At 39.1% G+C, this 15,881-nt stretch overlaps 1 protein-coding gene across 1 annotated transcript in view; it reads right to left on the reverse strand.

Moving 5' to 3' along the window:
• Positions 1-15,881, reverse strand: part of CDC123 (cell division cycle 123) — a 71,564-nt gene that overhangs the window by 50,503 nt on the left and 5,180 nt on the right. Inside the window, exons 2-6 of the mRNA XM_019509559.1 lie at positions 15,621-15,692; positions 11,766-11,826; positions 10,453-10,485; positions 4,614-4,709; positions 3,275-3,381 (exon numbers count right to left, since the gene is read on the reverse strand). Coding sequence (XP_019365104.1) covers positions 3,275-3,381; positions 4,614-4,709; positions 10,453-10,485; positions 11,766-11,826; positions 15,621-15,692 — 369 coding nt within the window. The remainder of the gene's footprint in view (positions 1-3,274; positions 3,382-4,613; positions 4,710-10,452; positions 10,486-11,765; positions 11,827-15,620; positions 15,693-15,881) is intronic.

Raw genomic sequence — 15,881 nt, forward strand, 5'->3', positions numbered from 1 at the left:
ACCTCTGCAACTTCAATGGTGTCAAAGGTCACGTGACATCACTTCCTGATGTGATACAACTTCCTGTGATGTCTTTGAATATGGCTCGCTGGCCCACTGGGTGATAAAAAGTTCATGATCCAGCCCCACATTCAAAAGGGTTGGACACCCCAGGCTTAAAAACTGGAAGCTAGGGAAATTTAGACTTAAGTGCAATTTTTTAAAACCAACAGTAACTAATTAGAGAAACAACTTACAAATGGTAGATTCTCCATCACTGAATAATGTTAAATGAAGATTAAAATCTATATGTTCCATGCTCAGTGAATACTGATAAAAAGACACATGCTTATAAGGGTCTCACTTTAACGTGTGTTTACTTTGGTCAGAACATTTTCAGTCTGTCTACATGTGCCTGGGACTGCACATTTGGTACTGCACAGTCATTTGGTGATAGCATCTCATGTAAATGCAACCACTGTGACCATAACCAAGGTCTCAATGTGTGCATTTATATCCTGGCAACAGAAGCAAGCTTCCGCTGGTTAAATCTCTTAAATAAAGTACAATTATACTGCCCCCTCACCAGCATATGGCAATTGTTCAAATGAAAAATGTATTATTCTATAAGTAATTCTTTGGATGCTCCATAATTAAAAAGCCCCATCTAAATCCATTCTAGACTGGCAAAGTGAGGGTTTTTGTAATTTAATTTAAAAGCATTTCAAGTAGTTTAGTACACCCTTCTGCAAAGAGAGCCATAAATCCCTTTATTAGGCTAAAACAAAATAGTAAAATTAGCCCAAACTCAAAATGATAAAGAGATTGAGAGTTATAGTGGAATTCTACAGTCAGAGATCACAAATTTATAGGCTACCTTTTATTGTATGCATGTATGAAAACTATGCAAAACAGGTCTCCCAAACCTTGACTGGAATCTCAGAGCATTATTTTAATGCTAAATATACAATAATGCATGCCTGTGGCAACAGAAGGGGAGAGGTGGAACCCAAAAAAAAAAATTAATTCACCTCTAGTAGAATTACATATACCCTGAGCATTTTACAGACAAAAGCAAGTGGCCTTTATTAGTAGCTTACAATCTAGTCATGGAGATAACAGTGACAACAGCACTGTCTTCCTGTATATAGAGAGCTTCAGTCTCTTTACACCTCCCGCTGTTTGACAAAGACCAATTCCTATGCAATAAAAATCTCATTTTCATGGATTGCTATTTGTTAGCCATGCCACAACTTACATTTGTTCAACCTGATTCTTAGCAAAGGGAAGCTACATGTAGAATATAGATTTCTTTTCACCCCACCTACAGCTGAAATAACGAGAAGCTGGTAGGTATAGCACCAAAAAATTACTCAGAAGGGTCTGTATGACAGGAAAAAGACGTTTCTCTTCCTTCAAATAAGTAGACCAGTGTGAAGCTTATAAAAAGACATATGCAAGAGAGAGGAACTCATAAAAAAGAAAGAGACCCAAAGACAACATCAAAGGGCATCTCCTTGGTAAGAAAGCGCCACACTTTCCCTCTTCCTACCAGCTGGGCTTCTCATGACAGCATGAGACCCATGACTAGCAGATTTAGTCCTCCAACTAGTAATCACCCAGTACATTTTCCCCAAACACTGCAATTTAATAAAGAACAGCATACAAGTTGTACCTGCAACACCTGCACACAAAATGGGCAACACCACTTGCACTCACTAGGCCTAGCAGCCTTCTTACTCCACCTCTGGAAAAAGCCATTAGGATAAGCTTCACAGAACCATAGAAAATTGGGGTTGGAAGAGACCTCAGGTCGTCTAGTTCTAAACCAAATTTGGCCTAGAAAAAGAATGCACTTTTTTTTAACGGAAATCAATCATTAGTCAGGGTTGAAATGGAATCGTCCTCACTCAATGTGGCTTAAAATAAAATCAGATTTGCTTTCTAAAAGATATAATCTAGTTCAATTGTAGCCATTGGACTTGGATGGGAATCAACGCAGATAAAGATTATATGATCACCAGGGTTCCTTCCGGCCTCAAATTTTTTTTCATGAATTTATGACTTAGAATGTTTGTACAGTGCCTAGTTTCTGGTAATACCTTGATATGAAAAACAGTTCCTTGCTTTGCATATACAAATGCAAGTTGTCCATTAGCAATGAATGCTAAAATTGCAAAAGACAAAATACCATCCTTAGAAAGACTTAGCTCTACAACTTCAGGGTAGACATGGATACATACAGGAATATAACTCCCTGGGATGCTTTGACTTCACTACTGGAATGCTACCATTGCTTAAGCTTTACAGAACAATTTAGAAACAAGGGCAAAAACTGGTTAACTCTTTAAAAAACTAATAATGAGCTGCTCAACACATTGCAAAGTTAACTGCCAAAAGTGCAGGAACAGAAAAGAAGGCAGCTGCACAGCAATGGTAGTTTGGGCGGGGGGTTGGCACAAAGCATGATGTAGAATTCTGGAAGCTACAGTTGGCAAATGCTCCTACCCGACTGACTCTCCTCTGCTAGTTGACAGATGAAACATTTTAAGTCATACCAATTAATTTTCTCTCTAAGCACTTATTTAAAGAAAGTGAAAAGCCACAGCTCAGGAGATACATTTGTCCAAATGTTACAAAGGAGCAAAAAGCTCCCAAAAATGACAGCAAGAGGTGGTATTTCTGCCCTCTTCGGTCCACTTTGTGCACTCCAAGATCATTAGCATTTGCAAAGGAAGTGACAAAGGGATGCTGGATTACTGCAAAAGCAGGTATCAACAAATCCCCTAGGAACCAAGACCTGCTCAAGAATCAGAAATAATACTCCATCAAAACGCAATTCACTCTGAAAAGCAACTCCACAAAAATGGCTTTATTCCACAAAGCCATTTCCTGGGTTTTCAGGTTCAGGGCCTCAAACTTTCATCAAATAATGCTGTCACTGCATTGTTTTACTCATGTGCATTGCAGAATCAGCACAGTTGAAAGCAGGAAGGGTGATTACCCATGTTACTGTGGGGAGAATTTGGTTTACAGAATCTTTTTTTCTCATGCATCATATCAGAAGCAAAGTTTGGCTCTCAGGCTAGAATCTCAGTTTGGAGAGCTGGAAGTTTGGGGAAGCAGGGAGGAAGCTTATTTCATACAGAACTTAGGGAGATGCAATAAATATAGAACTCCAAAATGCATTTCATGGTCACTTTTCAGAAAGAACAGCAGTAAAATCTTTAAAAGGAATTTAGAATCTCTTGATCAGGTAAAAAAAAAAAAATCAATTTGAGAGAACTGTACTTACGGCTGAGTGAAGTCACGAGTAATGAAATCTGAACTCTTAAAGAGTAGGAAGATGTCACTGAGAGTTTTGCACTTCAGAGAACTATTCATTGCTATCCAGTAGGCGTCCTAAAAACAAAAGGATTTTAGCAAAAAAATACCATTTTTACTAGCAGCCATCAACAAAGAAGGTAAGTTACAGTCTGACACCTGAACACTGCTTGCATCTTGAAAAAGACAAGCAGGACTAAAATGATGGGCAACTGATTTCAGCAAGAGTTTCTTCACTCATCCTCAATACAAGACCTGTTGCAGCAGGTCTTTGCTCATAGGATCCTCACAGAATTGAACACAAGCCAGTTAACAGGGCTTAGCCTTCTCTTCCATCTCTACCATTGTTAGCCTAGTTAACCATTAAAAGGATTCTCTAGATTTTTTTCTTGTATTCTCATATAAACGTACATTTTACATTTTTGTATTTCCCTTTTCATAAGTGCTCAGTGGCTACCAGCCAGAATTTTATGCTATGCTATTTCTTTCAAGGTGAGCATATACAATGAGACAATGATATAAAAAATGTGTGGTGATATTGCTGAACTTGCTCCATATGAAGAACTGTGCCACAATATACTGGTAATGTAGATTTTATGTTGCTGATTGATTAGGACTGCAAAAGTCCAGAATCAATAAACTTTTTGAGCTGCCCTGGACTAGATTCTGAAATATTATCCATAAACTATGAATAATCAACACAGGGCTTATCTAAACATTAACAGGATGAAGAACTCATTTCATATCCAGATAAAATTATTTTGTTAAAACAGGCAGCAAGCAGAAGGGTGGAGAAAACAACTCTCTCCCCCGCAATGCATAAATAATGGGGAACAAAAATGCGAAGCAGGGGATCTTGCTGATTAGTTAAATCATATTTAGATTTCTACAGGAAAAACAAGTGTTACATTATTAACCAGGACTTTAATCTCAGAGTGCAGCATAATACATCAGAGATTCTTGGCATGTTGTACATCTTCTTGACCTAGGTTTCATGACTTTTTATTTTCCTTAGGAGAAAAGTTATCTTGCCAGCTGAAGAGTTAAATATTTGAGAAACTTCTCATATTAATTCCAGCTCATAAAGCACTATGAGCATAACATGATCCCTGCCTACTTCACTGGCTCAGATAAGATAATGCCCTGTATAGCACTGCTGCATCAAGACTCTCTGCAGTACCTCACTCCACTGAGAACTCAGTTACTGCATTGCCAATGATTGGTGCAGTCACCCTCCGCCACCTCCTAGACATCCAAAATGAATGATTAAAAACAAAGACTCTTTAAAACTCTTTTATTGTTGTTTTTACCCTTGGAGCACTCCAGTTGAGTTTAGGAAAAACACTGCCTCCAAGGGAACTGATTGCTTCTTGAACTTTAAGTGCAAATTCAGGAAATTCTGGTGCCTGAAGAGAAGAATAGAAGATAATTTCAATACATGTAATATGAAAGCCAGGTAGTTTTAGAAATATAAGCAGGACTATAAATCATAGGTGGAATAACCTCAAGATTTTAAAAATAAAAGTATTTTCTTTCTGGTACTTGAACCCTTACAATTCCTGTTTTCAAGCTTGTCTCTGCAAAAATGAAAGCTAAAAACATGTTTGTTTTTAAAATGAAAGGTCACATTCTCACTAATAACCTAATTGCTGGAGCTGAGGTTTAGGAAACAAAATACTGCATATAAATACTCATGATAAAAATCATGAAAGATGGCAATTTTGCAAGTTAAACAAATAAGCAGCTACTAAATGATACACCTATAGTTTAGACCCAGTCAAACTGCACACAAATAAGGTTTGACAAAAGTTAATTTTCTTAATGGTTTTAGATGTTTCAAACAGAAATAGTCCTTTCGTATAATGTTAGACATTCCCCTAAAAAGGCTGCAGCCCAAAAATGCAACTTTACGGCAAGCTAATATGCAAGTAGAAAGGGAAATTATTTTTAAAGAGCCAAGAATGACAGATCCAATTTCAGTTTAGAAATGATGAGTGCAAAAGTACATAGACCAATTCAGTAACAAAATATGAAACAGACCTTTAAAAAGTTCAGCTGTGCAAAGCTTTGTTATCACATTAACTGTATAAACGCATCCAATTTTTTTGTGTCACATTAATTTAGCACCATTCCTTTAGAGACAAGAGTTGCAGGACAGCCAATTCACACAAACCAAACCTCCAGTCTTGCAATCTATTCTGTGTTTAAAGTAAACGGGGCTTCATGTAATACAATGAGCAGGAGCAGGGCTGTAATACAGCTCTACACATCATAGTAAAGTTACCTTGCATCAAGAAATAGACTGGGCAGGAAACCTTAGGATTAGGGAGCAAATATGATGCTTGTTTAAAAATAAGAGGTTTGCAGTATATAATAAAACACAGAACGTAGAAAGCTGCTGCAAATACTACTAATAAGGATGGCTAGCAAAGAGAAATGGAATAAACCCCTGCCCTTTCTAAGAATATCAGAAAGCTTCCAGGCACGCATCAAAAGATTTTTCATCCTAAAGAATAAATAAATGATGTGACATTAAATGGTATTTGGAGAATTCCAGTTTGGTGCTTTATGAAAACACAATTCAACATAGCATCCCAGGTAACTCCAATCTCCAAATGGCTGTAAGTAGTTCTCTTACATCTATGCAGTTATAAAACATTCTCAAGTTTTGCAAGCAAAGCAGGCCAAGTCCTGTTCATCCACTGTAGCTCTGTGACAGCATGCTCAGTCCCTCTGCCTCATTCAGGCATTCAGTTTCTATTAGAAGAGTGCTCCTCTCCTGGGAGAAACCACAAGTGTACAAATGTTTAGGCATTTTTTTCCCCCCCAAGAGTAAAAATGACTTCAGGAGGAAAAAAAAAAAAAAAAAAAAAAACAGGGATCAACCAGGAAAGCTTCTCCTGGGAGGGTGAATGTCTGTACTTGCTAAGAAGAGAACGTAGTCCTTCAGCATAACCCTCACCCTAGGGAAATATGGTCTCACTTGCTGAACTACTGATCCAGCACACACCCTTCAAAAATCCTATTTTGTGCTGGAGGGAAACGCAAGATGACCAGGGCAGTGTGTGTCAGCCAATCAGGGTTGTCCTATCTACTGCTGCCATCTGTCACTAGGCAAACAAAGGGAGCTGGCAGAGCATGCCAAGATGCATGTGCAGGGGCTCCCCCTGGCTTCAGTGTCAATACTGCAAGCTCTTCACTCTTCAAGGCCACAACCTTCAAAATGTCTGTACATGTAGCTCTGGGTACATTTTTCTACTAGCAGAACAAACTTGGGAGAATTCTCCCAGATTACTTTAAAGTGTGTACATAGCCTCTGAGAACGACAGACGCAGTCTGGGCAATACATAGGAGCTATGATGTGATCAAAGATGGTCAAAGCGTACAGAATCTTTGACAGAGGTGCACCATTATACTGGTCCCATATTGGATCAGCACCGACATAGGGAAAAATCGACAGCATCAGAAATTGGCTTTTTTTGCCTGATGTTGCTGATAGCATGGCCAATAAGTGCTCCATGCATGTGCACAACTGCAGTATGAACGTGGCCAGGAGTGCAGCCCAGCAGCATGGAGAGCAGTATCTCACTTACAAGTCTGCTCTGGCAGAAGGGTTGAGGAAGGAAGGGGCTGGGAAGAGCCTGGCAGAGCCCCAGCCTGCCCCACCCTGTGCGCAGATCTGGGGGCACATGTCCCCGTGCTGTCCTGCAGTACACACAGCAGCAGGAGCTACCTCCCCCCCTGCAGCCCCTGGACGAGCCGTGGCTCCGTCCCATTCCCCCCCACTACGTGAACAGCGCCTGCCTCTACCCCACTCCCTCCCTCACCCCGGGGGCCTCCATCTGCCCCCCGCACACCCCTTCCCTCCCCCCACAAGACTTACCAACCTGACACTAGTCTCCAAGCTGCAGATCAGAATTGGATCAGTATCAGCTGATATGGCTCCTTACCAATGGTCCTTTTTTTTTTTTTTTTTTTTTTTTAAAATCAGTCCAAAAAAATCTCTATTGGTGCACACCTAATCTTTGAAGTATTTAGCTACCAAATTAAACTTACTGAACATTTAAAATTCACTTTTCAGAGCCTCTAAATTTGGCCAAATTTGGCAGTATTTTGCAGGAACGGCTAAAGGTACAAATTACTGCAATAATTAGTGTCGTTGAGGCCAAAGTCCTATGAAGTCGACAGTAGGTTCTGTCATGGATCCAGGAGGCCTTGATCAGGTCCTTTTTCCTTTTTATAAATTTCAGCTAAGATATTATAAAAGGATGACCATGGTACCTGGCCCCCTCCGGTTCAGGCTTGAGATACGATGACAAGCCATTACTGAGGAAGCTCTTGCTGGCAACGTGCCTGTGCTGCATAGCATCTGTACTGCAGATAGATAACTTAATCCAGGGCTGTCAGCCTGCCACCTTTCACCAACACTATATTTGATTTTTGCTGTCCTTGGGCAAATGCAAGATGCATATCTCACTCCTTTCTGCTTCAGTACATTCCCTTCAAAGCCCACTCTCACAGATGGATTACTTTGGGGGGTTTACACAGCTTTCTTTTCGACGTAGTAGAATTCTCTGTCACATATTCCTTAAGCATTTATAGTAGCTGTAACAGCCACTGTTGCATAGCACAGAGCAGGGTTTAACCAGCTTTGCCCGTCTTAAGATTGCAAGACCGGCAAAGCAGCTATTCCCACCCAAATCTTAGAAAGGTGGTTTGCTTGTATAACTTCACAGTTTCTCCAACTACTTTTTGTTTTAAAAACCTTTGCAGTTCAGTTTTCAAGAGGCATTTGTTTCCTATCTTATAACTTTGTTTTATCTTACCTTTTCAAAACAGAAAAAAGCATGTCATTTCAACACTGTAGTTACCCCAGATACTTAAAGGAGTGCAAAAATGCCCCCCCAAATGATGTCACTGATTTGTCTAAAATTAATAAATTCTGTAAAACATCTCGAGGGGGAAAAAGGGAATGGTATACACACCCTCTGGTTCTCTGGAGGTCAGAAGAGAGGGGTCTTTTTCTATTGACTCTAGTAAGTCAGAATTATATACACCCAAGTTATGCTGATATTTTTGAAGACCTTTCATAAATGTATAACAATTAATCCATGTTAAAACAATGTTTTAAGTGATGTAAGGAATTAAAATTATATAATAAAACATTTGAATATAGGATCAGATATAGCAACATCCAAACCATCAGTCCAAGTTCCAAATTACTGCCAACATAGAAAAGCCTAACCTTTGTAAGTCAGAACGTATATTGTTCTTGATCTTTGTAAAAGGGTTTTTTTTTTTAAATAAATTCTCTAACTTAATCTGGTAGAACCTGTTGTAACTGTAGAGAAAATAAGGATATGAACTCTAATCCAGATCTCTGGAACAATCCTAAACTGGTATAAAAATGAATATTTTAATTGAAGCCAGTGTAGTTACACCAAGTTACATCTTTGCCTAACTACCAGCTAAAGCACTCCTTAAATGACTAATTGTGAGATTTGATTCAACAGCCTGATGCTCTTTACCTAGTACTATGATGATGACAGACAATACATTTGTTCTTTTGTAAAGTAACGTACAAAAATAAACTCCCTGCCCTGATTTGTGATCTTTTACATCAGTCCTACAAAGGTATAAGTCTATCAATAGTTCCACCAAAATAAGACCATTCACAGGTGTGAAAATAAGCACAACCATTACGTTTTTATAGGTTCTGGTTCTTAGGCAGTAAACTCTGAGTTGGTAAGTAAACTGTTCAGGAGCCATTACTTCATTTTTGCACAAAGTTGAGTACAACGAGAACATTTGGTCTCAAACATGACTGTCGAAAGGGTATGGTACAGATAACAGACAAAAAGTGGTGGAAGATCATTATCATGGGTAGTATTTGGGGGACAGAAAGGATTTCAGAAAGGATTAGAAGGAGCAAATAGGGGAACATGGTTCATAGTAGCAAGGATCCCACATCAAGGACAGTGGGCAGCATGAAGAGAACTTAAAGAAGGGTTGCCAACTCTCTGTAAAAAATCCCGTCTGTAAAAATTAAGAAACGAACTTGTTTGAAGATCGGCTGTCATAATGAGGATGGATGCAAGTACTGTTGGACAGAGCAGAGCAGAGCAGCGCCACCTTGTGTCCCAGTGGAAGGACAGCTTGGCACCTTGCAGTGAGCTATCAGGGCTTTGTGGCCCATCGAAGCCTCTGTATCCCCCTCTCCCCTGCAAGCCATGTGCTGCTGCTGCACCCCATCATCCACTGTTTGCCTGTAACAGCGGCTCACCTCAAAAGGTAGGCCAGACCAGGTGGGCCCAGCCTGTCTGAGGCACCTGGCAGAATAGGGAAAAGGGGAGAATTAAATTTATTTTCCCAAGTTTCTGGGTGGGAGCTTGAGCCAGATTCAGAAAGTTGATGTTAAACTCTAATATTTGAACCTGGCCCTTGTTCCAGCCCTCCAGTGCTTAACAAAAGGGTTACAATATAAAAAAAAATAACATATGTCAGTAAAAAGTTTGGTTGTCGGTAAAAAGTTTGCAGATTGTCAGTAGAGAAAAAATTGTCTTGGGTTGGTAACCTTGATTCAAAAACAGGTAGAAAAAAAAACAGTGACAATTAAAACAGAAATAGAAAAATGGCTGTGGAAAAACCAGCAGCAGAGGTGTCTGAGAGTCAGGGTGCAGAGAACACTGAAAATGAGAAGCTGCAGGGGCTTCATATCTTCTGCATACAGTCTGATTAGATAATTGGGGAGTCATTCAAAGGGGCGAGAATTAAACCCAGTTATATTTAGCACTGTACTCCTGCTCATTTCCTCTAGCCTAGTAAGTAAGAGTCTCAAAAACTGAAGCATTTTATTTTTGATTATACAGAAAGAAAGAACGGACAACTTTTTATGTAACAACTGAATTAAGTTATAGGCAACTGTGTGATTCAAGCATGAAGGGAGATTAATAAATTTCAATGCTACCTTCTTACATAAAGGAGAAACTCTTTTTCCCTGGTATATTTTAGAATGGCCTGTTCAACATCAATTACAATAATGGGTAAATGTAATGCCCACACACAAACTTAATTCTGAATTTGCTAAAAAAAACAACCAAGTAAGTTGCCAAAGGAATCCTATGCTATAGGGCTTTAAGATAACCTTACCTTAAGTGTTGTAGTACTCTCATCATCTGACCACTGAGTGAAAAAGGAACAGAAAAGATTAACGGTTTCTTAAACTGTCCTCATCATAACTTCTATATTATTTATAAAATACCAAAATCTACATAGTATCACATAGTAAGTAAAACAAATCAAGTCCTCATGCTGGAAAGCTAACAGCATGAAGAGTTTATAGCACAGAGGGTTATTGTATCTGGAACATGTCACATGTAAAAGATATCAAGTAAGAGGAATAATGGACTAAGAAAGAGGGAAAAAAACAGTTTAGGAATCACAGGGCTAGGAAGAGTTACTTGTGCACAAAGCCTTGGGTTCAGCGTTATTGCTGTTCTAATGATAGGCTTAAATCGTCAATTTATACTGCTACTAAAATAATAGAGAAATAAGCCAACCTAATGGATTTCTCAGAGCTTGCCATAGAACTGTCCTTGAATAAATCCTCTCTCAGCTCTTGATCAATGATTCACTAACTTCACTTGTATTCATGTCTCCTTTGCAGACTTTTCCCCCTCTTCAAATACTTGTATTGTTTTTCTTTGGGTATCTCCAGTTCCTGGAGCATTATTTCTGAACCACTCTCATTCCTTCCAATTCCCCCAAAATTCATTGCTTTCTATAGACTTTTCAACAGCGACCCTTATTCACTTGTCGGTCTAAAAATCCAATTACTAAAGGAACAAATAAGATGTGTACTTTGTGGGGAAAAAAGAAATAGCAAAATAGTATTTTAATGCAAGTCTCCATACTTCTTTGAAGTTATGATGTACTGAACTTTGGTTGTAAGTTCCTCCAGGGAGGAACAGCGTCTTATCCTGTTAAGTGCTATGTGCAATCTATCAAGGGTATAGGTTGTAGCCGTGTTAGTTTAAGGACTTAGACAGACAAGATTCTTTGGGTAAGTCTGATCCCTTTTATTAGACCAACTCAAATAGCTGGAAAAATTCTTCTTTGCAAGCTTTTGGGTACAAATACCCTTTGTCCGGCTGAGGACGAATCTGCAGTTGGTCTGTGCTCTTCCTGGATGGAATGAATATAACAGGCATACCAGCCTCTGGCTTCTTTACTATTCATTCCATCCAGGAAGAGCACAGACCAACTGCAGATTCGTCCTCAGCCGGACAAAGGGTATTTGTACCCAAAAGCTTGCAAAGAAGAATTTTTCCAGCTATTTGAGTTGGTCTAATAAAAGGGATCAGACTTACCCAAAGAATCCATGTACAATCTATGAACTACAAATTCAACCATTACAAATACATTTTGGAAAAGACTTCACATAAAGTACATTTGATGCCAACCTGTATTTCCTCTGCCTCATCTTCAACACTATCTTCCTGGGAATGTGTTGGGGGATCTTCCCTAAAGCACAAATTGAGCAAACAAGAAATAAATGCATTTGTGTGTCCTCAAAGCCCCCAAAAAGCAGCTACTGCATGTCAGTAGGACAGCTCGATTTTCCCAGCCCAAGTCTGCAGCCTTAGTTACAAGATTGCATGTCTTCATCATCAATGTGTAGTTATCACTTCTGGAACCATTCTAAACTCAGGCAGCAGAATATACTGTGAATGTTTTAGTATAGATTTTTTTTATTGTGTCATCATTATAATACACAAACACCTTCCAAAAATTCATCAAATGAGTAAGCTGACAAGTGGATATATTCTCCCTCAAAATGCCCAACGGAAAATGTAATGCGATTCCAGTTATAGCTGCTGATCCATTCATTTGTTTTTGAAGAAGAGTCATAGAAGCACACCTTGCAACATGGAATGGGAGGTGGTGGCAAGGACTTTTGTAGTTTTAGATTGGGGTGGGCAAAATGCGGCCCCTGGGCCAGATATGGCCCGCCAGGTCCTTCTATCTGGCCCACAGGACCCCTAAAAAAAATTAGTAAATTAATATTCATCTGCCCCGGGCTGCCTGTCATGAGGCCCTCGCTGGCTTGCCAAAACTCAGTAAGTGGCCCTCTGCCCAAAATAAATTCCCCACCCCTGTTTCAGATCACGTTGGAATTGCTTCCTCCTGAGAAAAGCACTCTCTGTACAAATAAGCTTTAATATAGCAGATCCCCTGTGCCTGGAGTGTGGAATAGGTGATCAAAATCTTCACTGTAGTTTCAGGTGACCTGAACCCATGCCATTAACCACCTCAAAAGGTAATAATAATCAAGTCTTTCATAAAACTTAGTATTTTAGCACAGCAAACACGACAAATTGAGCATGCTTATGTTATCTCATGCTGCTAAATATACAAGTAAAGAGTAAATTAATTCTTCAAGGAACTAAATCAACAACAGACATGCTATCAATCAAACTACAAGCTCTGAGGACCTAAACTTCATATCCCAGGTTTAAAAGTGATAGCGATCGTGAGTCATGGTAGATTATACTGCTTTCTAGCTAAGAAAGTTCATTTTGCAGGAAAATGGGATTTCATAAAGGATTCAGGTTTGAAGACTTTTAAAAATTGTACATCTGAATGCCTCCCCACTGAAGATGGTAAAAACTGCTCATGTATACCAGCTGCATAATCAGACCCTTCAGTTTATGCTTTTCAGAAACCTGCTCCAAACTGAATAGCAATTGCTAAACCAGATTTATATAGTGATGCAGGACTGGAGAAATACTGGCTCCTCCTGTCTGGAATGGCTCAAGGACAACTCATTTCTTATAGAACCTATAGATCCAAATGGAAAAAATGTAACTTCAGCTTTTCAAAATATTTAATTAAGGTGTCTGAATTTTATATTTTCTCATTTCCTAGAAATAAGCCATAACTTCCTGTTCTGTAACTCTGAATCAATAAGGCTGCAAAGTACTGATCAGGAAATTATACAGTAGAGGCTGACTTCTGTAGTTGATTAACCAGACTTACATATACACTGATCACTTTGCAAAGCAGCAGAGGGGAGGATTCAGGAAGTCTTCTATCTAGAATCCATCTATCTAACCCGTAGAGCATTTGGCATATGCAGATTAAATTTGGTCCATGTCATTTACATTAACTCCTTCCAAACATGGTTCTGTTTAACAGATTATTAACTATAATTAAACATAAGGCAAAACAAGTGGCTACTTGGAGCCTTTTTTGTGGGCTCCAATTCTATACACCATTTGTAATTCATAACCTACAAAAACCCTCACTTCATTGTGTATATTGAAAATGAAAACAAATACCTGGTCAAATTTCCCCTTGTCCTGCTTAATGCTTCCTATTGTTTGGGCCCTAAAGTTGACACTAAACTTAATGTACTCTCCAGCTTTCTTTTTCCATATACTTTAAATAAAAAGAAAAATAGGTTGATCAATTATCCTAGCTGAAACAATAATGAAGGACTGTATGGAAAGGGCATCATGTGCCTCAAAGGAGCCAATGTTCCAGTTTTTTAAGGGATGCATGTAGCAGGTTTTTTTTTATTCCTCCCTTCTCACTTCACAGTCTAAAACTGGGCTGTGGAAAAGCAACACTGATTCACAAGAATTTGCTTATTTTTCTAACATGACAGCTATAGTATTCACAGGGAGTCCAAGGCTATGTATAGAGGAATAGATGAAAATTAAGTTATACTCGCGCATACACACACACATGTATACATGCATAAAACTGAATTTTTATCTATTCCTATATATATATATATTAGACAGACATATATCTAGATATCTATATAGATATATGAGACTGACCCTGATAGAAGTCATAGGCAAGAACCCTACATGTCCTGCTTGGTCAGGTGGGTCCCTGGTAGAGGACAAATGCATGCTGTATATATATGATCTACTCAGATACAGGGAATATACAGGATTGATCAGAAAGTAGTTGCTTGCTGAGGTACATGGGACTGCATCCAGAGGACTATCTACATAGAAATACTCAAGAAAATGAATTTAAATCAATTAAAGGCAGTAATTCAAGTAGGTTAATAAAACTACATTCAACCTCTGTCAGAGCAAACTGTTCAGAATTAAGTGGCTTTAAAGAAAGTCTAGTTAAATTTAATTCAAGGCACTTTAATTCTGAAGGACTTTTCAAACAGAAGTTTAATGAATTTTAGTCCACTTTAAAAGGTAATTCAGATTAGCTTTCCTGATGGTCTCTCTAGGGATGATTCCAAATTTACACACGCTGAAGCCCAAAGTTCTTCATAACTTTCACAGAATCATAGAAACATAGGGCTGGAAGGCACTCAGGCAAGGGGTTGGACCAGATGACGCCCAAAGGCAGAATCATTCTTGCCCAAACCATCCTACATAAATCCTCATCTAAGCTATTACCAGAACTACACAGGCAAACTTGTTACACAACCAAAAGGCATGGCATAGGTAAAACAGGGAGCCAAAATTATTTAACCAGGTCCCCCTATCAACAGGCAAAATCATTCAGGTCATGCATTTTCAGCCCCCATAAGGTCCACTCTGAATCAGACTGGGTCTTTATGAGGATGGTATGGAACTTCTTGTCCAGGTACCCCTACTAGTTTTGCAGGGACTACTTTTCAACAATTCTTAAATCCTTTCTTTCTGGTTTACTTAAAGTATTACCATTGTAAGTACCTTCTACACCTTTCCATCAGTTCTTCAGCACTAACATATAGAGTGGGAGGGGGCAGCTGGTGCTAGACAAATGTATTATTTACTGAACTGAAGAAAAACAGAACCAAACAGTATACAAGGGTTTCAAACATGCTTACAACAGCTTTCTATGGACAAGTAAGAAGCACAGAGGGAGAGGGACTTGCCCAAAGCCACATGGGAAGTCATAATAACCAGATACAAGAATAAAACCTGTATCTCCTGACCTTAACAGCTGCATTTTCTTCCATATCCGAAACAACGCAAAAGGCTTGCTTTATAGATAAACGTAGGTTTTATTTTTGAAAAGGCTGCAGTCAAGCATCTTTTAGTCACAGACACCTATATTGCTACAGTATACAGTCAATACTGAATGAAAATATGAACGTTGCCCCAAATGCTATCAGCACCACAGCTCACGCTAAGGTTAATAGGAGAGCTGCACATGGCCTATTCTCTTGGGGAGAAAAAAACCCAAAAAGACAGTTTAGATGAAGTTATAAAATTTGTTACCCTTGTACTTAAATGTGAATGTAAAAGTTATACAAGAAAGAATCTACAGGTTCAAAAATGAATATTCGTTACCTCCCTGAAACTACCAGTGTCCCGTCATCCAGCAAATATTCCTGCACATTCTGCGGCAGCGGAAGAACGGCGCTGCGGAGAAGGAAGACATTTAGCGCAGTGAGCCTTACTGCCATAAACTGCGCTCCAACAACATTTCATGCCAGCCGCCCACCTGCAAAGGGGCCACGATCAACCTTATCCCTTCCCATCCCACCACCAAAATATTCTGCTTTCTATGAAATGAGGAAGGGGACAAGCGTAAAACGCACACTGGCCCGG

The sequence above is a fragment of the Gavialis gangeticus genome, unplaced genomic scaffold, assembly GCF_001723915.1.
Source record: "Gavialis gangeticus isolate Ggan-Ray unplaced genomic scaffold, GavGan_comp1, whole genome shotgun sequence".
Lineage (NCBI taxonomy): Eukaryota > Metazoa > Chordata > Crocodylia > Gavialidae > Gavialis > Gavialis gangeticus.